Raw genomic sequence first — 25,272 nt, forward strand, 5'->3', positions numbered from 1 at the left:
CTTAAAAAAACACTGATAAGAAATTAAAAATAGAGCAACGCTAATGAATGTCTTTAGTATATTGATTAATAATCTATTTCAAAAAAGTTTTAACATCATTTTTATAAAAATGAAAAAAATTGTCATTAGGCCCCGTTTGGTACACACACTCAAACATATATTTTCAGTTTTTAAACAACATTACATTTATATCTACACTTTTTTACCCACACAAATTTTTACCCATATTTTCAAGTACATATTTTCAGTTTTTAAGTAACATGTACCAAATATCCTCTAATTACTTTTTTTTTTTTTTTTCATAAAAACTTTCTTTAAATAAATTATTAGCCAATGTATTAAGGACATTGATCAGCATTCCCAAAATATATAATATATAAGAAGAAAAAATAATTACTGATAAGCAAATGAAGAATTATAAGAGGCAAAGGAAAGGCAATAAATGGCATTAAAAATTAGACAGTGGATCTCAAAATATTCACAGATCTCACCAACAATCACCTACCAAATATAAATCTCCAACCAACCAAACGTAAAAGCAAAACAACCCAGATTAGATTTTTCTCTTTTTTCTTTTGAGAAAAACCCAGATTAGATTTAGATTAGTAAATCAAGAAGAGGAAAAACAAACCAAAAAAAAAAATCAGAAATATTAAACAGTAACTTGTCTGGGAGGTGGAGGTTCCATCAAGTCTTGGCGAGAACCCATCATCATCATGACCTTAAACTCATCGAAACTGATCAACCCATCTCCGTTTCTATCGACACCGCTGATCATCTTCTTGCACTCGGCCAGTGAGCACTCATCCCCCAAACTCCTCATCACTTTCTGCAACTCGTCCGCCGATATGACTCCATTTCCATCCATGTCGTAAACCGAAAACGCGTCTTTCAGATTCTCCATGGCCTCGTCGGAATCCACGCCCTTCGTGTTCAGTTCCACGAACTCGTTCAAGTCAATAAACCCATCACCGTCAGCGTCCACCTCGACAATCATCTTTTGGAGCTCTTCCTCTGTGGCTGGGTGGCCTAAGCTTCCCATGATGGATCCCAATTCAGAGGCCGAGATCTTGCCGTCTCCATTGACATCGAATTTCTTGAACACTTGTTCGAGTTCCGCCATCTGGGTCGGTATGTCTAGCGATCCTGAGTTCGTGTTTGAATTTGTAGTTGTAGTTGTGGTTGTTGTCGTCGTTGTTGTCGTCGATGAATTGAGAGAAAGATTGTTGGGGGAATCGGTTTTCTTTTTACGGTGGAAAAGGGATTTGAAACCCATGATTTCTTTTTCTTGTTTTTGCTCTTCTTGTTCGGAGTGAGAGAGAAATATAGGGGTGTTTTTGTTAAAATTGGGAGAGGGTGAACGGAGACCCAGATTTGGGGAAAATTGGAAAAAAAAGAAAGAAGGAAACAAAGAAAAACTAAAAGGAAAGAGAGTGAATGAGGGAGATTTCTAAAAGTTTTCGTAACAAACTCAATTTCTCAGTGCGGCATTGTTGGGAAATGGAGATTTGTAAGTACCAAATTTGGAGAGAGAATGACTGTTAACGCGTGATGGAATCACGGGAGATGGGAGGTTGAGAAGCACTCATTCATACATACCTCATCATCCTTGAAATCTCGTTTTCCGTAATTACTTATTTGTCCTTTTTCTTTCGGTTGAATATTTTACCATACACGTTAATGCCACTCATTAAGAAATTTGAATTTATAAATGCTAATTAGTATTAAGATAAATTTAATTCTGGTTATCAAGGGCCGTGTAATCCGATATGTTTTTTTTAGAATGTGGTTATCGTCCGTGTGGCGTGTACATGTCTAAGACATTCTCCTGTTCTTCTAAAAAAAAAAAAAAAAAGACATTAATTCTCATGTTATAATTTGTAAAATAAGATTCTCAAAAAAAAAAAAAAAAATTGTAAAATATTAAAAATCTTATTTATATTTTGGTCAAAATATTTATTTTCATTTATGTATTTTTAATTGTGCTAATTTCAACTTTCAACAAAGGTTAAAATCTGCCTATACTTCTTTTCATAAAATAAAAAAATAAAAAAAATAAAAAAAAATCTTTCCATACCCAAATAAATCTTATTGATATCTTACCTGGATGATAAAGAATAATCATAATTAGATAATAGGGAGATTCAAGGAGATCCTTTGTCCCTTATCTTTTTTTGCTATGCTTAGAAGGCTTAAATAGTATGGTCCAAAAGATAGCCAATGAGGAAACTATTAGAGGTTTCTCTTTATACAACAATGGTCCTCATTTTACTCATTTATTTTTTGCTGACAATAGCTTGTTATTTTATTGTGCAAATTTGGATGAATTGATTACAATTCAGGAAAATTTGACTTTGTACAAAAAAGCTTTAGGTCAACAAATAAACCGTGAGAAGACTATACTTTTCTTTAGTAAGTTTGTTTCAGAACAGAGGAAAGGTGAAATAATAAATTTCCTAGGAGTTCCTGAAATCAGAGAGTATGAAAAATACCTGGTGCTTCCAGCAGTGGTTGGGAGGAATAAAAAAGCTAACCTCAATTATATCAAAGAGAGAGTTTGGAATAAATCATAGGGTTGGAAGGAAAAGCTATTGTCCCAAGTGGGTAGAAAAATTTTACTCAAGGCTATGGTACAAGCTATTCCAATTTTCACGATGAGCTGTTTCAAACTTCCTTTAGGTCTCTGTCATGAGATTGAAATGCTAATCAGGAAATTTTGGTAGGGATAACGGGGAGAGCAAAGAAAAATTCACTAGAAGAGTTGGGAGTCACTGTGTCAACTGAAAAACCAAGGTGGGATGGGGTTTAAAGACTTGGTAAAATTCAATGAGATGATGTTAGCTAAACAAGTTTGGAGGCTTGTTAATGACAAATCTTCTCTCTTTTATCAGGTCTTCAAGGCAAAATTCTTCCCCACTGGCTTGGTGATGCTAAGTTTCCATTGGATCTTATGCTTGGCAAAGTGTACTAAAAGCTAGATCAGTTATCTCTAGTGGTATGTTGTGGAGGATTGGAGATGGGAGAAGTGTTGGATTTTTGGGGATAATTGGCTTTCGGGGGATTTTCCTTCTAATGTTCTATCTCCCTGAACTAATATTCCAACTGACAAAATTGTTTCTTTCTTATTTGACTTAAGCACAAGTGGATGGAACAATTCTAGGATTGATGAAGCTTTCTGTAAAGTTGTGATTTACAACTACATTTTATGTTGGCTTTATTCCATGACAAAAAGTGTTGTAATTGCATTAATTTTATTCCTTATATTTTGTGGGATTTTATTGTATTGGGTTTAGTATTAAGTTGGTGAAGAATCAAGCATGAAATAAAAAATCAGTGCAATTTTGCGACTAACTCGCGAGAAGAGTAACCCACGAAAAGGGCACATGAGAAGCACATGCTGGAAGCTGAAGAGTCATGCCAAGCTGTCAGTTTCGCAAGTGTCTCGCAAGAAGGGCCAACCCATGAGGTACCAGGGAAACTCTCCATTTGGAGGATTTTAAGTATGACTTTCTTACCCTTTATGCATACTATATATACCCCCATTACCCACAAAAGTAAGAAAGGCTATTCAAAGAGAAAAACCTTAGATATGTTTTCTACAATACAACACACTCGCCTTTTAGAGAGAGAGCTACTCATCCTTAGTGAGAAATCATTATAATCTCTTCTCATTACCTCTCCCATTGTCATACCTTGAGAGGAGATTTGTACCCAAACACAACTTACACTTATTCAAAGTGTAGTGAGTGTTTTGGAGCTTGGGAAGCTTTGGGGATTTGCCAAAAGAAGCCGGTGAGGCTTGGCGGATGCAATCGGACGTATTACGGGATCTAGAAAGCTAGAGAAGACATGACTCCGAGAAGTCCATTGATAGCAGGAGGTTAGAGGGCTTAAGTACATTGGGTAGATTAGGCTTGGAGGGTCTTTTGTTATTCTCTAGTGGATCGATTTCGACTTGGAGGGTCACAGAGAGGTTTTTCGCTGAGTTTTTCGGTTTCCTCTTCGATAACACGACTTGGTGTTATCTTGTGTTTGCATTTATCTTTCCTTACTCTTGTGCTTTACATTTATTGTTTGTTATTCATGTTTATGCACTAGAGTAGTATCGGTTCATTGCGCACATTTACTCTTGTTCAGCACTTTGATTAAGTAAGAGTAAAAGCAATCTAGCAATATTTTTTAATTGGGAGTCTAAACAAGCTCTTATGTTTTAGCACAAATCTGAACTTTCATTTTCCTTCCATTTGAAGCTTAGAAGATTAAAGTCATTCCACTTTGTTTGACAAATCAAGAAGATTGTATATTATGGCCAAGAACTAAGGATGGGAACTATTCAATCAAAATTGGATACCAACTTGTCTGGGAAATGGAAGATAGAGAGAAAGCTTTGAGTTCCAATGCTTTAGCCTCAAGAACTTTCAGGACTAGTGTATGGAAGCTCAAAATTCCTAATAAGGTGAAAACGTTTTTCTGGAGTGCTTGCTCAGAAGCATTTCCAACCATGTCGAACCTCCAAAGGCAAAAAATCCTGGACAATCCCTTGTGTAATCATTGTGGAAAATCTCAAGAAAACACTCTCCATGCTCTTTAGGAGTGTGAGAATATTCACACCATATGGGTATCATCTTTCAATGGGATTTGAACGGATTATCCAACTTTCAATTCGTTTTCAAACCTTGTTAGTTTGGTGGGGAATCAACATCATCAGAATTTAGAGTTGTTTGCTATGGTGGCTTGGTTTATCTGGTATCGATGTAACAAGCTTTGACACAAAGAACCAAGTCTCCCTACCTAGAATATACTGGTTGTAGCCTACAACCTCCCCACAAAATTCCAGAGTAAGGCTTCGTGCATCCAGAGTTAGCTAAGACTGGGACATACTAAGTGGAGACCTCCAGCACCTTATGAGTTCAAGACAAATTATGATGGAGATTTGTTCATGGATACTAATAAATCTAGGAAAGGAGTCATAATTCATAATGGAAAGGGAGAGGTTATGGCTGCTCTAGCTGAGAAAATCTCAATGGACTCATTAGTGGAATTTGTGGAAGCAATTGCCAACCATTGCTCTTTTTTTGTTGTTGATAAAACCAGAAAAACAAGAGAGTCAAACCATACAATGGTTAATTGGCATATCAGTTGCCAACTTAGCTAGGAAACTAACATCACCTATTACAAGCTTTGGAACAAAAACAGAATGGCAAACCACATCAAACTAAGCTAAACTATACAAATCATCCACCAAAATCCTTTCTTGCCAATTGGGTCTACATATCCTATTGGAGACCAAAACTGGTCTCAAACCATCAGTGAGAAACAAAAGAAACTTGAATCCCAAACTCCTAGCTTTTACAATAGCTTCAACCATTGCGTCAAGGATAATAAGAGCACCCATATTCTCTATACAACTGGACACTCTCTACAAAATTACCTCCCCTTGCATATTTCTGGCTTCACAGGCAAAGGCAGCTCGATGAAGCTTCTTGGCTCTTGCCCCAGCCACCTTGATGATAAGCTGCCAAGGCTTTTGAGGGAATTGAAACCTTCCTTGCTGATCTAAGGTTCTATGTGTTACTATACTACAGCTAGAGAAAGCTTCCTTGAACCTGCAAACAAGAGACTGAGATGTTAGAACAACTTCTAGAGGTTTTGGATGTTTCCGTTCATGAACAACTAAATTCCTATGAGTCCAAATGCTCCAAAGAGTGGTGAATATTCCCTACAAGTTACTCATGTTATCTGGATCAAGGTCTTTATGACTCTGAAGCAACCTATCAATCCATTGTTGGATGGAAACATTCCTTAAATCAAATGTATGCATTGCCAGTGAGGTGCCATGCCAAGTAGCTATGCTAAATGAACAAAACAAAAATAGATGGGAAGTTGTTTCTTCAGCTTCATCACAGAGAGGGCATGTGCTTGACACAGGAATCCCCCTACTCCTAAGGGTAGAAAAGGTAGGCAAACTGTCATGTAATAGTCTCCAGACCAAGTTACAAAATTTTGAAGGTACTTTCACCTTCCATATCAAATGCCACAAAGATTGATTATAACCACTTGAGTCCCTAGCAATGAGTTCATAGGCTTTCTTAACTTGATTGTCCCCTGATGAGGAATGTCTCCAAACTAATCTATCAGAGATTAATCTAGTCTTGGAAATAGGCAGTCTCAGAACCTCCAGACTTATAGGACTAGGATAAAGAGCTCTCACTAAATTAGGTTTCCAAGCATGAGAAACACTATCAATAAGGTCTTCCATTGTTCCTTCACTCAAATTGTGCTATTCCATAACATGTGTCTAGCAAGGAAACCAATCCTTATGACTGAGAGGAACATTAGAACCCGAGCCTATAATCCACCTTCCTTCCTAAAGTTTTTTGTTCTTAGGTGTGATGATGCCTCTCCAAAACCAAGAGTGATGAGGTTTAGGGATGCATTCATGGATTGTGGAGTGAGGGAAATATTTGGCCTTAAAAATTTTAGAGATTAAGGATTGAGGGTTTTGTCTAATTCTCTAATATTGTTTTTCCAACATGGCCTGATTCATAATGCTAAATTTCTTCAAACCCCACCCCCTTTCCCTTCTCGGCCTACAAATCTTGTCCCAATTTAGAAGGTGCATTTTCCTAGTATGAACATCATGTCCCCACCAAAATGTCCTTGAGATGGCATCCATTTTATTACAGATGGATTTAGGAACTCTAAAACAAGAAAATGTGTAAAGAGGCAAGGATTGAAGGTTAAAGGTAATTAGTGTAGTCTTGGCAACCTAAAACAAGAGTTTAGCCTTCCATCCCTGCAACTTGGAGCCCATGCTCATTGCCAACCATTGCTCGATTCAGCCTTTGACAAGCTTGCCTTTAACTGTTTGAACAGAGTTCACTTTTTCGACCGAATGTGTTCCATTCGATCTTTTTTTTTTTTTTTTTTTTTTTGGTGTGTGTGTGTGTGCATAGATTTTGATTTTGAGGGTCCCTTTGCCTGCTTCATCGCAAAGTCATTCTTTGCCATTGGTGCTCAGACCTTTTAGCTTAGCCATTCTCAAAATATAGCAACCTCTCCTTGGTCACTGATGTCAACTTCTTAGGCCCTTACACTTGAATTGAGATTATAGTGAAGATCTAGTCGTCAATGACTTCCTCTGTGAAGGTAAGCTGTTAAGCCAAATCATCTAATTCTTGCATTCTCTCTCCTCTCTTTCTTTATATTTTCATAAAAAAAAATCTAACATTTATTATTTACCAATCATTATAGGCCATGTAAATAATTATAAAAATATATATTTTTTAGACAATTATGAAAAATGTTATGATCCCAAACTGATTAGAATGCATATACAATATACTTTTGCAGCAGTAAGCTGGGCTACTAACAATGAGGCAATATTCACAACGTAGAGTGGCTCCATTAAACTACATATAAAATGGGATTCACAACGTAGAGTGGCTCCATTAAACTACATATAAAATGGGATGCATTCTCCAAGACCTATTTATTTTTCTATAATATTCACAATATGTAGGCTCCAATCCCCAAACAATGTTACACAAAATAACTAGCATTAATCTTGAAATAACCAATAAAATTAGAAAAATTCTAGTGTCACACTCAAAACCACAACTTTGCCCACAACTCGTCCATGTGGCAAGTTGTGGTTGGTGAAGGGGTAATGGTGGGTTCATGTGGAGACACCCTTCCACCAACTACAACTCGCCACATGGGCGAGTTGTGGACAAAGTTGTGGTTTTGGGTGTGGCACCAGAATTACTCATAAAATTATAAGATGAAGCTAATTACCTACTTTTGCATAGATCAATAAAAAAAGTTCTCCTCTGATTTTTCTTCATGTCAAACCTTCTAAACAATTTATTTTTATTTTTCTATAATTTGATAGTTACAACAAATGGAGAAAGAAATATTTTAACTCAAATTCTCCTCATAAAGAAAATCAGACAATGGCATGGAGGTTCAAAACTTTTTGCTACATAACATGATGTTAAATGTTAAATTTCTAATTTCTAATTTTTTAAATTTTTTACTAAACCAGAGTAACTCAGAAGCACTCGTTATGGTAGTAGTCCCAAGCCATCCTCTAAGGCAAGGCTTTGAGTCTCTTGTTCATCTTTCAACTTCCAAATATACTTCTACTTCTACAATCCTTGATTAAAGCAACAATTTCTGAAAATCTCAATTGCTAACCCAACAAATAGGCAACTTTAATTGAGAACCACTGTTTCACACTAGGCATCTGAATTAATTTGTCGTTAAGATTGCTCTAGTAAATGAATTCTTCTTATTAATTTGTCGCTAAACTGATTGGCCCCTGCGATCACTACCCACACAATCATGAGTAGAATGAAATACAGTTTTAGCAAGAGAAATAATATGGCAACTTAAATACTGTTGGCTTGCCCCACCCAAAGCTATGCCCTTCCCTCTCTAACTCAGTTTCCTCTTTTGCCTTGCCACTTGATTTAACAAATTAGTTTTTCTTTGATATTAATTATGTATATATAATTCTAATACAGATGTTTATGTTGCTTTGCCAGTTTCTTTTACTTGCCCTTTCTAAACACTTCTTATATGGCCATAAGAAATACTTTATGTTGTCATTGTTGAACATACATGTATATTTGGCTTTGCTAAACTTTTTTGCATTAATTTGATACATATGTTTGTTTAGGATTGTTAATCTTTTTATTGTCTTGTTGGACACATTCATTTAAGCACATGTTGCACTCTTTGAATCTTGTAAAATTAGCCATGATGTACACATTTACTTGAACTTCACTAAACACTTTTGTTTAGCGTTATTGGATGCTTTTGTTTTAGCTTTATCAGAAATATATTTTGAATTCACTACTAAATGCACCATCCTAGCTTTGTTGGATGCATCATGAGGACTTTATTGAACACGTTATTTTAGACATGCTAGGTATTTTCTGCATCTTTATCACACCGAATGTACAAACCTTGTCCTGTTGGTCCCTCTGTAAGCAGACCCTGGTAATTCTTCACTTCTCTTACCATGATTTGAGTGCAAATTTGTCACCATTGCGCATCTCTACATGGTAGGCTCTAATGTTTTTAGACTATTTTTTGCAATTAATCTTACTGCTTCTTCTCTGCTAGTATTGCTCGATGTCGTGTATTACTGTTGAACACCCCACATTTGTATTTATATTGCCACTAGAAGTTGTGGCATACTTGGACGCCACAAACACAGTAACATGTCACAAATAACATCAATGTTTCTTGATGTCAACAAATCTTTCACTGTTACTATTGGATTGGACGCTCTTTGATCTATCTACCTCCACAAACGAAAAGTTTTTACTTTCCATTGACAAGAATTTCGGATTTGACTACCCTCTCAAACCTTGTTTACTTATAAACGTATCAAAACAAAACACGCACATGATATAGTGTGCGTTTGTTTACACTTAGAAGAGTCCAAAACGGACGTTTCCAAGCCTAAAATTCAAAATTCGTGTCGGTAAATTATTGTCATCACGTGTTATCAAAAAGTAGTTTTTCCAAATACGAAGGACTATCGCATTTTCATATTGGACCTTAGAGCTGCTTTGCCAAAAACACAAATAATTTTGAAATGTTACCGTTGGTCATTTTTAGCATTATCCCTAAACTACCCCTATTTTTATTTTAAAATTCCAATTTTACCAAGATTTCTATAAAAAAAAAAAATACCGTCATGTAGGAGAAGAATTTCTCTACACTCTATGCTCCCTCCTCATCAATTGCAAGAAGCCCAAAAGAAGAATCGCACCGTGCAGGTAGTAGTGGTTCTTCTTTCTTTTCCTTTCCTCCAAATTCTGACCAACCAAACAGACTGCAAAATTTTAAATCAAATGTGTAATTTTCAATTCCAACATAAACCCATAAACCCACTACTACTGCGAGCTTCTTCTGCAGCTGCGGCTTCTTCTTCTCTCTCTTTTTTTTTTTTTCTTTTGTGTAATATATTTCTTTCTTCTTGTCTTTGGGGTGAAGAAGAAGAATTGTATTTTGGGTGAGGAAGATGATAGGCCAAGAATGTATTGACCCCTTGTGATATATTAATTGATTAATTAGCCAAGTTTATTAATTAATCAAATTAATATGCAAAGCGCGTGGTAACACAAACAAATCACCAATTAACTAAAGTATGCAGCGGAAAATAAATTGACACAGTGATTTGTTTACGAATGGGGAAAACCTACACAGCAAAAACCTCACGGGTGATTTTAAGGTCACCACTCCTGAGAATCCACTATTATCAAAACAAGTAGTTACAAGTAAAGGAATCCCAGTACCTTATACCAATCTACAGTTGAACCCTTACCCCAATACCCAATTGGACTTGTTCTGTAGTGACAATCTCTCATTTTCAATGCACAACTCCCAGAACGTGACTAACCAATAGATGTGCAGATCTTAGTACGCAACTTGATCACCAACTTGAGAAGGATGTTGGCTGCAAAGTTCTTCTGTTCATCACCCGATGAAGATCATGAAGTTGCTTGGTCACAAAACCTTATGGTGTACAAACACAGCAGCTTCTTCAAGAGAAAGAAGAACTAGGGCAAACTAGGTTTCCGATCACATTTTTCTTCACACTTGTGGAATTGTGCTCTTGTACAACTGCATAACCTTTTACGACCCTTAAAATAATCCTTATATATGTTTAGGGTTATGAGAAAAGAAAACCCAAACATATATTCACGAATTGGATGAAAATCAGTTTTGAAAAACTGAACTTCATAAATCTCGACAGATACCCTATCTGTCGAGCAACTGTCAAGCCTCGGACTGAAATAGTTCTTTTAAACCTCGATAGATACTATCTGTCGAGCTAGCAGTTGAGATTTAATGAACAACACTTCTTCACTTGATTCTTGGACAGACTTGCATGGTTTTAACACTTGAACTTGAAACCTTGTTTCTTGAAGTATTAAACACATCCTAGATCTACCCAATTACAAGTAAAGTGCATTTTGTCAAAGGATTAGCCAATTACATAAAATGTTGACATATGTTTCTAACATGAATCACATATGCAGTGGCGGCTCCAGAAATTTTTCTTAGGGTGTTCCTTAAGAAGCATAAATTACACAATCTAATAAAAAGATAAATTCATATATTGACAACAATAACAATAAAAAAGCACGCAAATACATAAAGTTTACAATTGCTTTCTACGAGTTTTCATATTTTGAATCGTTGCATGATAGTTTCATTATCAATGCTACAAGCTACATTTCTTTCAATATATACAACCAAGCAATCATTCATTCACTAATCTCCCATTCGATTGCACAGTTCATTATTTATATATTTCATTGTTGAAAAAATTCTTTCTACCGTTGCAGTAGCGACAGGAAGGGTCAAAACTAACTTCACAAGCAAATAAACTAATGAACCGTGATAACATCAAAATTAATTTAAGAATTTTTTTTAAGATAAATAAATACATTAATTAGTAAAAGTAGAAAAATTGACTGAAATAGTCAAAATAAATATTGAGATTTATCTTTCGAGTGTCTTTTTTATATCATAACTTTCATAAGAAAAATAAGAAATACTAAATTATAAGCAAAAATAAGAAATACTAAATTATAAGCAAACATAAATTAAATATCAAGTTTCTTAATCAAGGAGTTGATAACATCATGGAAATTGTTTTAATTTAGAGAAGAGATGAAATATATATATATATATATAAATATATATATACACCCACATACTTATATAACATTTTTGTGCTAGTCTATATTTAAATTAATCTTAAGTTATGCCCAACAGCCCAAGTCCATTTAAATGGTTAACTATTTATTAAATTTCAAAAAAAAAAATTGTAAAATCCGGAAGAGTGGCAGACTTGCCCATTAAAAAATTAATTAAATCCCCCTCAAAAAATAATAATTAAATAATAAATACTAATAGAAGGCCTAAGTAAATGGTTGATAGCCAATCATTTGGTACAAGTAAAAGAAGAAAGTGTTGACACTTTACACTTTGACAGCCAAGCATTTAGCCATTTACTGACTTGTAGAAGACCATGATAGAAAAAATAAAAAGTTCTTCTTCATCATCAGCAAACGGGCAAAGAATAGCAGAGACTTCAGAAAGAGCAAAAATGCAGAAACGGCAGGAAAAAAAAAAATGGAGATGCAAGCTCATGGTCTACTAGCATCTCACCATGGTTGAGAAGCTTCAACAATGGCTATAAGGGTAAATTTTATTTTTATTTTTATTTGAGGGTGTTCCTAAATTTTTTTTTTAAGGTACAAATAAAAAAGTTTAAATTATTATATATAATTTTTTTTTCTTTTTAAGGTCAGGGTGTTCCCAAGTCAGGGTGTTCCTAGGAACACCCTAACCTGAACGTGGCGCTGCCACTGCACATATGTCCTAACAATCTCCCCCTTTGGCAATTCGTGACAAAACCACAACAAACAAATGAACATATGAGAGAAGTCATAAATCACTTAACTCAGACTTATTTGTTGAATACAATAAAATCTATCCTAACACAAACTCTTGAAAAGCTTTGCAAGAAGAGAGTTTATGGCAAGTAGACTTTGACAACCTGTATTTTTGAAACACTTTAAACAGAACTCATTAAGAAATCTTAGTGTGAAACAAAAATAAAAGATCACATACAATATATAAGAAGCATATGCATAAAGAGAGAAAAGAAACAACACATGTAAAGATAGGTGAAAGAACTGTAATAACAACCTCAAATGTATATATATATCAACAAGTACAAGGTTTGCTATCACAACATGATCACAAGATCTAAGGTACATGAACAATGTATCTAAAATAAAGAGAAAAGAAAAAGATACAAAAAATCCTCACTATATCCCTCAAAATATGAACACTCCCCCTAACAAAAATCTCCTATACTAACCCTCCCCCTATAAGTATGATTACTCTCATATCCAAAACTACTTCCCTTTTTTGTCACGAGTGACAAAGGGTAAGTATATCAAGTAGACATCTCATTAGCATTGGACGAGCTAGCACCATCATCCTCAGCATCAACATCACCATCATCATCCTCATCCTCAGAAGCCTCTAGAGTAGGAGGAGGAAAAGCAACGAAGCCACCCATGACAGCCTGTCGTCGTGCAACACGACCAATACGGGTGTTCACTTGACACAACTCATCACTAAGAGTGTCAAGGCGAGCATCCATGCGCACAAGCTGTGCCATGATGTCCTCGAGAGTCACACCGCCCGTAGAAGAAGAGGTAGCGGATGTGGATGGAGCTATAGAAGCTGGAGGAAGGCGAGCATCCATGCGCACAAGCTATGCCTCGCTCCGTTTAACGATAGCAACGTCTATGGCACACATGACATGGAAGTGGTCGGAAATTGGAAAAGGGACAGAAAAATGGTGTAGAATCCTTGTGATAGCCAAAGGGAAGATGAGCTTATCACGGGTCGCCGTATCCCTTTATACATCTATGAGGGAAAGAATAAAATGAGAGGGAAAATCTATAGTATGATGCTCTAAAAGGGAAAGCAAAAATCGAGCACAGGGCTCTGTAATGGAGTTATAATGAGATAAAGGATGCAAAACAAAAGTCATAACCGTGTTAATAAACCTAGGACCTGTAGCAAAGGCTGAACAAGAAGTGAACAGATGATCACCCCAATCAGAGGGATGCTCACAAAAAGAAGATATAAGCTCATCTTTATACACAATCTTAAGACGATCATAACCAAGGTAGTTAGGATGCGCTACCCTAGGGACATGGAGCATGTTGGATACAATATCTGGAGTGACCACGATGCGCGTACCTTGAACACGAGTGACAAAGAGAGGTCATGAATAATCAAATTCATGCATGTTAGAGTAGAACTCCTGTATAAGCACGGATGAACAAGTGACCGGGACGTCACATAGTGACTCCCAACCCCTACTGTGAATGATAGTGGGTAGGTCAGTGTCGGAGAAGTTTGACAAAATGACTTGGCATTCTGAATGAATGCCTCATCTAGAAAAGTTCTCCAAAAAGTCCTATCAGCCTTTATCATCATGGAATCGAACATGAAAGGGAGTAGGATTAGAAGAAGAAGAATGAATGCCTAGTCTAGAAAAGTTCTCCGAAAAGTCCTGTCGGCCTTGATTATCACGGAACCGAACATGAAAGGGAGTAGGATTAGAAGAAGAAGATGCCTCGAAACGAAGAGGGTTTCGGAATGGAGTAGATTTTTGTTTAGGTGCAATAGAGCAACTAACCGAAAGAAGGAAAGAGAGAGAGAGAGAAAGACATGCAGAAAAGCACCAATCACAATCAATATATAAGAGTATAGAGAATGTAAGGTACGTATGCATGAAAATGCATGAGCATGTGATATGCAATAGTAAAAACATCATGGGCTTAGCCCAATCCAATCCTACCAATACACAATCATTTCAACAAAGTAAACACACATTTAAAATGCATGAAACATTGTTATAATGCAAATGTGATGCAATGCACGATGATTTAAAGCCATTTTCACAAAGCCCATCCCAAAAATTTCACAAAAACTCCATTAATTTTGAAAAACTCGAAAGTTTATCAAAAATCCCAAAAGTTAGGTCAGAAGATATGAAATGCATGAGAAAGAGGGAGAAATCAACATACCAGATGAAGAAAAATGATCTTTAGGCCGAAAAACTCTTGGGAAAGAAGTTTGAAGTGAGAGAGAGAGGTTTTGAGAGGTGAAGAGTCAACAGGAGTCGAGAGAGATTGAAAGGAATGAACCTGAAATCGTGCGGATCCTATATATAGAACCTTTTAAATCTCGACAGATTGAGAAGTGTCGAGGTTTAAACGTCGATAGATGCATCTATCGAGCAGCTATCCAAAGGTGTCCACAACAAAAAAGGATTGATGGATCGAGGAGCTATCGAGCATCAATCGAGGAGACAGAAACTTTCTCGATGGATCAAGGAACTATCGAGATTGTGATAAAAAAAAAAAAAAAGCTAAAGAGCTCGATAGATAGCCTAGCTGTCGAGATTACTTAAAAATCGTTTTCCAAGAAGAGAAAAACACAGATATAAATGCAATCAAACATCCAACTCAACCAAGAATCCAAACAACATTTTAAACTCTAAAAAACATCTCTCAATCAAGAAAAATGTAAGCACATAGATCCAAAACACACTCGCACACTAAACAAGTCTAACCAATTTTATATTTCAAAAACAAGTTAAGACAATTTAGTAAGCATACATTAACACATGTAAACCTTATGATGACCAAATCACATTGTACTTGCACATGTATCAAAAGTAGCAAAGAATATTGCGTGTCGTGTGTGAAAAACATTGAAAGATTGCATAAGTGTCTGCGTGTTATGACGATTTGAGATATGAGAAAATCACTTTAACTCACACACAATCATAATTGTTTGATGGGGACTATCACCTTCGAGGTATATCCTATAACTCCCACATCTCCTAGAATACACGCTTACAATCATATATAAAGCATCTTGATATTTTTGCTTTTATTTTTCTTTGCATATTTTTCTTTTAAGCAAACCATACATGGGCATATATGAGATAGAAAAGAAATACCCAATTATGTTAAGCATTTGACATTCCATTTTTGCTATGCCGAAGCATACAAATATCATTTCATGATTGGCTAGCAACAGTGGTGGGATAGTTATTTATGTCTTTCTCTTAGAATTTTCTAGTCCTTCCCGTAAAAAAGAGTGATACGAGTGTTAAATACAAGAGATTACTTAATTGTACTCATCACAAACACAAACCACAAAACTCACTTGCTTAGTTGTGTATAGAGATGCACATCTAAGCTACAAAAGATACAAAGTTTAGAAAACTTTGTTTCAATGGCCATCCAAGGTACACAAGTACCAATGTATACAAACACACACTGTTTTTGTATTTTTCAATTTTTTTATTTTTATTTTTATATGAAAAACAAAATAAAACAAAACTGAAAAGTAAACAAACAAAAACATGTTAAACAAAGCAATGCATAAAACTAGATGCAAATGCATGAGGAAGAAGGAGGAGAAGGAGAGATCAATCCATGGAGATGACACCAATGTTTTGGCAAAGGAATTCAATTACATAAAATGTTGACATATGTTCCTAACATGAATCATATATGTCCTAACAGAAGAAGACCTGATAAAGAGACAAGATGGTGAGTGGAGGAAAAGAAAATATATTTGATGGGAATGGGGGAAGAAACAGGCACATGAGAAAAAAGTGAAGGAAAAAATAAATAAATAAAGGTATTAAGTGGGATACGTGTACATCATGTAAGGAAAATTACTAAATAAAAATTACAATTGTGTTAAAATACAACAAATTTTCACAACAGTTGAGGTGTCAAATCTTTCATATGTCAAAATAAAATTAAATAAATTAATAAAATATTAGACTAGGATTGACCACAACTTAAAACAAAGAGTATTGTGAAAATATTATGACATTTTATTATATCTCTAAACTTTATAAATTAGTACTATTTTTCTTTAGAAAAAAAAAAGTGTTATTGACAGAAATTTTTATAACAATTTCATAATAAAGTTTACATGGTAAGTTGTTATTTGTTCTCATTTAGACCTACTAGTGACATTATTTTTTTTTCCTACCATTAACAACTTGTCATATAGACTTTATTGTGAAAATATTGTGTCCATAACTTTTTTTTTTTTTTTTTTTTTGAGAAGTATGTTCATAACTTGCATTAAAAGAGGTAATTAAAACAAAGAATTCTCTTTATATATATCTTGTCTTTTTTGGTAATCTACAACTCAAACTGTCACTTTTATAAGTGTTAGTCAAATACTCAGCTTTTTCACAAAGCACTTTTTGATAGTTTTTATCAAACACTTAACTTTTTAAAAAAACTCAGTTTCATACCGCACTTTTTAAAATCATAACTTTTTCAAAAAGCACTGTTTGAAAAAACTGAACCAAACTAACCCATAGTAATAAAATATCCCAACAGCCTTTCACAACGTGGGCTTGGAAGTTGGAACTAAGTTTTGTTAAAAAAGGAACCCATATGCCTTTCTACAACCATGAAAAAGTTTTGCGTTTAGCTGCTCTAAAAAAGCTTCTACCTATTTGATATTATCATAGGATCCTTACCAATGGAAAGTTTTTAATCGTTACATCTTTACTATTATGTTATATGGATTATATGTTTCTCAAAAAAAAAAAAAAAAGTTATATGGATTATATTGAACTAATTAGTATGCTATTTATAGTAAGCTAAATCCTAGATCAATACAAATTGAAATTGGATTTCTTTACTTGCACACTAAACAAGATTGGATATTAGACTTTTGATTTTCATTAATTAATTCCCAAAAAAATTAGGTTTGTAACAAATCAAACCTTCAATTAGTATTTTCTCTAAATCGTAAAGATTTATTTAATTACATAATACACTTTTGGTAATAATGAAATTTTTTTTATGATATGATAGAAATTAAGAGAACATTACATGATTTTAATAGTTAGAAATTTATAATAATAGAAAACACTAACATGATGTTTGGTTTATCAAAGACCTAATATGCAAAAGATTAATTGTTCAAAGAAAAAGTTCAAGGACTAGACCAAAATTAATAATTAGAAAAAAAAAAAAAAATCTAATGACTAAATTGACATCACATCAAAGTTTGACAATTAATTATAGGATTATGATCTTCTAAAGTTTTTAAAATTACTCTAACGTAGGAGTCTTAAACTGCTGCCCATAAGCATTTTAACAAAACATTAACTGGTATCATCTTAATATATATTTAAATTATTGATGATTTAATAGGGTAAAATATGAATTCAACAATATATATATATATAGTAAAATGCAATTCACACATTTTAAAATAGATAAATAAGATTTCAAAAATTTTATTGTGAAGTTATTCTAAAAACTCTTAAAGTTCCTAATCAATCCAAGGTGATCATACTTGTGAATAGGGATAGAGTCAGGATTTGGATTTAGAGGGAGTAATTCTGCTGCTTGCTGTGTGCAATAGGTCTAGCCTTTAACTCTACAACTTAACAACTAAGGATTTTTTTTTTTTTTTTTTTTCCTTGGTGTCTTTGTTGCATGCGTGCTAGATAAGGGAAAAAAAAAATAGTTTTTAAAATTTTAGAGGCCAGGTTGTTTATTTTGGGAAAAATCAGTTGATTGGACTTAAATTTTTTTTTTTTTTTTTTTTTAGTTTAACTATTCGTAATTTTTGTTGTTGAGCTAAATTTTTTGGACTTATATATTTTATTTTAAATTTAATCTATTAATTTTTTTATGGCCTTTAAAAGGTGATAAATGCTAAAACTACAAAATTTTTACAAATTACTAATGTGGTAAGTAATTATTAGTAAATAAAAAGTGATGTAAGTGTGCAAATTAATAAGAATTTGCTACTTCAATAGTTTGTAAAAAAAGTTGTTAAAAGTTTATTATTATAACATTACTCTTAAAAGAATTGATAACATTGTTAAGGAGGGCAAAGTGTAATTTTATTGAACAAAATTACTAAAATTAATATCTATTAGTTATACTAATATATATATATATATATATATATATATATTTTTTTTTTTTTAAAATTTGAGAGGGAGGACCCGGTCCCAAGTCCATATCTAGCTCCGTCCATGCTTGTGAAGACTTTATCAAATCGATCTAGAAATTTAATTTAAGTTGGTGTCCAAATCTCTCTTTTTCTCTCTCCAAACAAGAATTTAAATTTAAGTTGGTGTGTTATAGGTTAGTTTATTTAATTTATTTGACTTAGTATAGTTTTGTAAAATTTCACTATTTCTAGATAAATACACTTTTAATCAATTTTTTTTTTTTTAATTCAAAATAAGTTGGTGGATGGGATTTGAGAGACCGAGGGTTGAGACAACACAAATGACAGCCCTTACTTGGCTATCACTTCCAAAATCTGTCTCAAATCTCATTTTCCAATTGATGAATGAGTGCACTGTATGGTCACGCGTAATGCTCTCATAGTCTCGTATAATTGGGCCCGCCTGTTAAGTTCATACTCTAGTTCCCTTTTTATTTTTAGATAATCAGAAAGGTTTAATTAATTGAAGCCAGAAAGCTAAGAAACGAGTACAGAACATCAGGAAAAAGCTCCACCTGTTTCTCTCCATGCCAACATGCAAATTGTATAAATAAAAAAGGCAGGAAAATTATGATGATTACTGTCTGGTCCCTGTTATTATTATTATTTTCTTACAATAAGAAGATTCTCTGGAACCAGCTGAAATTGCTGTTATCATTTTTAATCTAATTAATATCTATTACTACAAACTATTTTACAATGTTTTTATAAATTATTGGCATGAAAAATTATTATTAGTTCTAATATGAATTTATTATTAATATCACATTTTTACTTACAAATAATTATTTAGAAAATACTAAAGTCATATAAAAAATTTGTAAAAATACTGTAAAACAATTTGTGTATGTTTACTCAAAAAAAAAAAGACACGAACGATATCTTAACCAGCGTGAATTAATTGGTAATATATATTGCAAGTGTGTCAACATTTATTGCTAATAAAGAGTGAAATCAACATATTAATTTAATTATTACGTGCTCCACGCACCGCATGCTAAGGCGCCTAGGAAAATGGTATTGGCGTGTCTGAACTTTTTATTAATAGAGCAGGGCATGCATGTGAAGTGATTTGCGCATGGTGGTAGCAATCAATATTAAATTTCCAATACAAATTCACCGTCCAAAGTTATTGCAATGAGTATATCCTGTCAAGCTAGCTAAATTTATGTACAATTGTTTATTTAGGTGTAGTAAGAGCATCCACAACCGGAAATCTCATCCCATCCTATTTTACCATCCCAAAAAGTTACTTTATCAATTATAACATACCATTTTTCAATACACCCAACATCCCAAAACTCTATTTTTTTACCAGTTTATTTAAATATTATTTTTTAACTATTTCTTTCTCTCTCTCTCTCTCTCTCTCTCTCAACCTCTGGCACAAGAACAGATAGGAAAAAAAAACCGTTAATTACTTATTTTTTTACTTCAGCGCAATATTTTTTTTCTGTCGCGCTGAAGTAATTGGATGAGATATCCTATCGTCAGCGGCGATCGGAGGAGATGTTCATCGTCGGCGGAGGCAGAAGTGGAATTAGTTTTACCGTCGGTGGCGGTGGTGGAGGTGGAGGACCGAGTAGCTCCACCGAGTCGATGGTAGTTGTTGATAGCAGCGTTGTTGCTGTTGTAACTGTAACCGTTACTGTATGGTTGTGGTGAAGATGAAGAAAGTGAAGGCAAAGAACAACGGTTTGTTACCGAACTCACTCTGAATCATATCGTCGTGCCTCAAAACAATTTCCACCAACACCAGCACCGTCGCCTCCACGGTTCGCTCCGCCGGAGCTTCGGTCACTGCTTCCATTTCCTTATCTTCTTCCGAGGATCACAAAGATCAGGTTCGTATCTCTTTGATTTTTCGTTTTCTCTGTGTAAATTTTAGTCTTAATTTGATATAAGCCTCAAATTTGGTTCTGAAGTCCTGAGATTGTATGGGTTTCGGGTTTGAAGAGGGGAGAGCAGAACGAAGTAGAGAGAAATTGGAGAGAGAAAGTGAAATGAAATGAGAGAGAGAGAGGAGAGAGAAGAAGCATCAGACAAATAAAAAATTAATTTTTATTATACAATACTGCTACAGTACCATCTTACATATAAGATGGTACTGTAGCAAAATTGTAATTTTTTTTGCAATGGGATGGTTTTACAAGTCCAGCTGTTGGGGTTTTTAAGGCTTAGATGCTTAATACTAGTGACATATGACATTTGCAAGTCCCACTGCTGATGCTCTAAGAGTAAGTTTCTAATTTTTTTTTTTCTATAGAAACATCTATAAATAAAATGTAACATATATGACTTTGTATGTTGAATAATCACGTAAATTATAAATTTATCCATAAAAAAACTAAGATCTGCATCATATGATATAATTTCACTAATTTGCATGTCATATATCTCTAAGTCTATACTAACGAAACAAATATATTTAAGTTTTGACCCAATATACCTAAAAAGTTCAATAAATGTTTAATTAGCAACCAAATACCAAAATATTTATCAAAACATATGGAAAATATTTTCCAAGTTCTAAGTTCCAAGTTTGAAATCCAAAATAAGTTAGCAAATGGAAACTAGCTAACTACAATATGAAATCCAAAAGCAAGATGAATATTAAGGTGAAGTAAACATTTAATTATTCTCATTCTAAGGTTCTTATAACCACCGTCCTAAATTCTTAATCATCATCATCCATTTCATCATTTATGTAGACATTATATATTTGTATACTAGAGCTACAAAAGGTATCAAAATACAATTTCACACTCAATTATTCAAGTTATACTGCTCAGCAACAATTAAAGAGGATGCTAAAAAAAAAATCAATCAATCAATCAATATACAAATACAACTGTACAAGCATAATTGATAAAATTATATATAAAAAAAAAATATTTTAGTAACATTAAAACACAAATTAGTATATTGATCAAACAAATTTAACAATATTATAGCTTAAAAGTCAGCAAAGTTAACATCAAATTCTTCATTAAGAAATGAAGAAGCCTTTCTTCATTTTGATTACAAGTAAACTAGAAATTAGAAAACATTTGCTTAGGTTAACATAATTTTATAAAAATAAAATAAAAAGTCATATCATCACAACTTGAAAAAATAAAAACCCTTAAAACTTCATCAAAACAAAAAATTTATCCCATTAAAAAAAAAAAAAAAAAAAAAAAAAAAAAAACATAGAATTTATGTTTTTGGTAAGATTAGTAAGATTTCATATAATCTTACGATCCTATAAGATTCTACACGATCCTACTTACAATTTTACCATTTTTACGATCCTAGTGCGATCCTAAACGTTTTGGTAAGGTGGGATCGTAAAATTATGCAATTCTACGATCTAGATCACGATTTTGACAACCATGGATAAGAACATGTACAAACAAAGGATTTTATTAACATATGCCCTTAGGGCATACATTAGCAAATTATTCTAGGGAATTTTTCATGGGAAAATGAAAATTTAACTAACTTCTTTTTACCATTATTTATATTTTTCATGAAAAGTTTCCTGAAATTGATGATTAAATGTATGTGCTTAGAGCATAATTAACCGACCAAAAATAAGAAGAAGCTCGGCCACTGTAGTACTATACAACAGAGATGATGGAGAGTGGAAGAGAGTTTCCTTAACATTTATTGCTAATAAAGAGTAAAATCAACCTATTAATTTAATGGATCCGGTTAATGTATGCTCTTAGGGCACACATTAACCATCTATTTTGAAAAAAATATATATGAAAAAGTGAAAAAGCTGTCAAAACAGTGAATTAGTTTTTCATTTTTTCATAAAAAGTTTCTTAAAATAGATTACTAATATATGCCCCCAGAGCACACGTTAGTAAATTCCTAATTTAATTATGCAAAGGCACCCAGGAAAATGTTATTAGTGTGCCTGAACTTCTATTAAAACTTTTTTTTTTTTTTTTTTTTTTTGAAGTGGAGCATGCATATGAACTATGAAGTGATTTGCGCATGAACCAAAATAACTGTACCAAGAAGATCATTATTAAATTTCAAATACAAATTCTTCCTTTGACAAACTTAAATAACTGTAACCAAATTTTGTCATTTCATATATATACACGTCTCTTTAAACCTACCATCACATTCCATCCCATCCCTAGCTAGCTTGTAGTTGTTAGTGTTTTGATATTTCAACTAAGTACTGGTCTTCCATGGGTGAAAAGCCTGAAATACGCTTTCAACAGTTATATGACATTCAATATAACCCTCCTCCATACTGTATTGATTTTTATCCGGTTGGCAAAAACATCAGAAAATGGAAAGCAACAATTATAGGGCCAGAAGACACCCCTTTTGAAAATGGTAAGTTCAAATTGTCCATTGATATCCCCTCGAATTTCCCTAAGAAGCCACCAAAAGTTACCTTCGATACCAAAATTTACCACCCCAACATAGACAGCAAAGGCAACATTTACCTTGACATTCTCAATGAACAAAATTGGACCCGTAACTATACCATGTCTGATGTGTTGGTAGCTATATACTTGTTACTCACATTCCCTAACCCTGAGGATCCTTTGAAACCTGAAAGTGAAATTGCACTTCTGTTCAAGAATAAACGTGATATCTACACAGAGAACGCCAAGAAATGGACCGACAGGTATGCCAAGCGATGAGCACTCTACTCTACTGCAGCCATTTAGACTTTGGGTTTTGTTCAATACCCATTTTAATAAATAAAGAGAGATTTTTATTTCTTAAAACTTCTTTTGGTCAGTTTCTTAATGAACTCAACATACAATCTCTAACAATACCTTAGATGTGTTTCTATGATTTAACAATAAATAGAAACATATATTGCATCAATGCAATTTCTTTTTAATTATTAGCCTTAGTGTACCCTTACATTACAATGACATACAATTGTGTTTGTTATTTTATGTGCCCAATGGGTACTGACTTTTTTGGAGGTTAAAAAGTATTTCTAACAAGGGAATATGGTTGTTAAAAAATTGAGATAACATATAAAATGGATAGGAGGATCTTCTAGATCGAATTATAGGATCAAATTGAGAATCATAAGATTTTTTTTTTTTTTTTTAAAGTAAAAATCACTGGTAATAATGATGTATCAAGAATCTAACAAAGGTGATTAAATCTTTTTCAATAGAAATTAAGAATAAAAATATATAACAAATCAAATCAATTTTAAAGATATAAAAATGTAGATCATAAAATATACCTATCAAACTTTATTACAATAGAATTGACATCAGTATTTATTTTGAAAATATGAATTCCATTAAATAAGAGTGAATAATTAACTTTTTTTTTTTTTTTTTTGAGAAGAGAGTTAATAATTAACTTGTACCTCTCTAAAAAATATAAATAATAAAAATGAAGATGTATTCAAGAATCTTCATCAACATTAGACCTTTTCAATAGAAATTAAGAATAATAACCTACTCCAAATCAAAGAAAATTTAAAAGTATAAAAGTATATATCATAAGACAGTATCACATGATTTTTTAATTTTGAAAAAATGCATTCAGTTAATTAATATAAGCTAATTAATAATTAACTTGTACTATCTTCATTTCTCCTATATGTTTTTGATATGCCAAATGGAGAGGGCAAAAGAGTTGCTTATCTCTGTCACTGGTTTAACCGACAATGACCTTTAGAATTAACAAAAAAATTGTAATAAGTAAGATGTCGATCAGAAATTTATCTAGAAGAAGTGATATATTTGTTACAAAAGCCCCTATAAAAAGTTAATATTTTGTAACTTGAAATAAAATGAACAAATAATTGACTATTAATATGTCAAAATTTAAAGTTAGGTGAGATCGTAATCTCTTATCACTCCCATAATTTGAATATAGATTCTATCTCAATCTTGCTAATTAAAGGTAGAAATACGTAGATTCCAGTTAACTCAATTGGAAAAAATTTTGATGGTTGAATAAGAGATTTGAAGTTTAATTCCCGCTTATACCAAAAATCGATGGATGTCTTAATCTGAAGATAAAAAACACAATTATAAAAAACAGATGTCATAAGTTGAAACTCTATAATTAAAAAAAAATAATAATAAAATAAAAGAAGAAGAAGAAGGTAATAATGCGAATTAGATTGTCTAAAATTTTAAGATCATATGATCTTAATATCTATGATCATCAGTGTGGGGCCCAATAATCTATGGGCCAGGCCCATTTGCTCGTGGAGAGTCCGAAGGCCCAAGCCGAGGAGAGCTATGGCCCAAGCCGAGGAGAGTTATGGCCCAAGCCCGATAACATAGAGCACAAGACTGTTTTGGAATACAGCCGAGGACAGTTCAGTCCTCGGCAGATCCAAAATCCCACCGGAATAAAGGGGTAAAACTGGTATAGGACTAAACTTGAAAAGAGACCTAAAATATCTTGAGAAAGTTACCCTTATGACCCTTCCCAGATAAGACTCTACACCTAACAGAGCTGTATTCTTCAGCTTTATCAATCATCCCCAACAATTCCGGGATTAGACTGATGGGACAAATATCAGTCTTGTAAAGGTTGACCCTATGGGGAAACCAAGTACAAAAAAGAAAGCTCATAAGTTTTGGACAGAACCAAGGCCTTGCATGGTCCTCGAACTCAAGCCTATGGGGAAACCAA

General features: G+C 33.4%; 1 protein-coding gene across 1 annotated transcript; it reads right to left on the reverse strand.

The window, feature by feature from the left end:
- Window positions 1-426: 426 nt before the first annotated feature.
- Window positions 427-1,595, reverse strand: LOC115981503 (probable calcium-binding protein CML25). The gene has a single exon (XM_031103694.1). It carries the CDS (start codon window positions 1,274-1,276, stop codon window positions 653-655), a length of 624 nt encoding a protein of 207 aa, XP_030959554.1. The 5' UTR covers window positions 1,277-1,595; the 3' UTR covers window positions 427-652.
- Between the last annotated feature and the right edge of the window lie 23,677 nt (window positions 1,596-25,272).

This window comes from Quercus lobata, chromosome 3, assembly GCF_001633185.2.
Source record: "Quercus lobata isolate SW786 chromosome 3, ValleyOak3.0 Primary Assembly, whole genome shotgun sequence".
Classification (NCBI taxonomy): domain Eukaryota; kingdom Viridiplantae; phylum Streptophyta; class Magnoliopsida; order Fagales; family Fagaceae; genus Quercus; species Quercus lobata.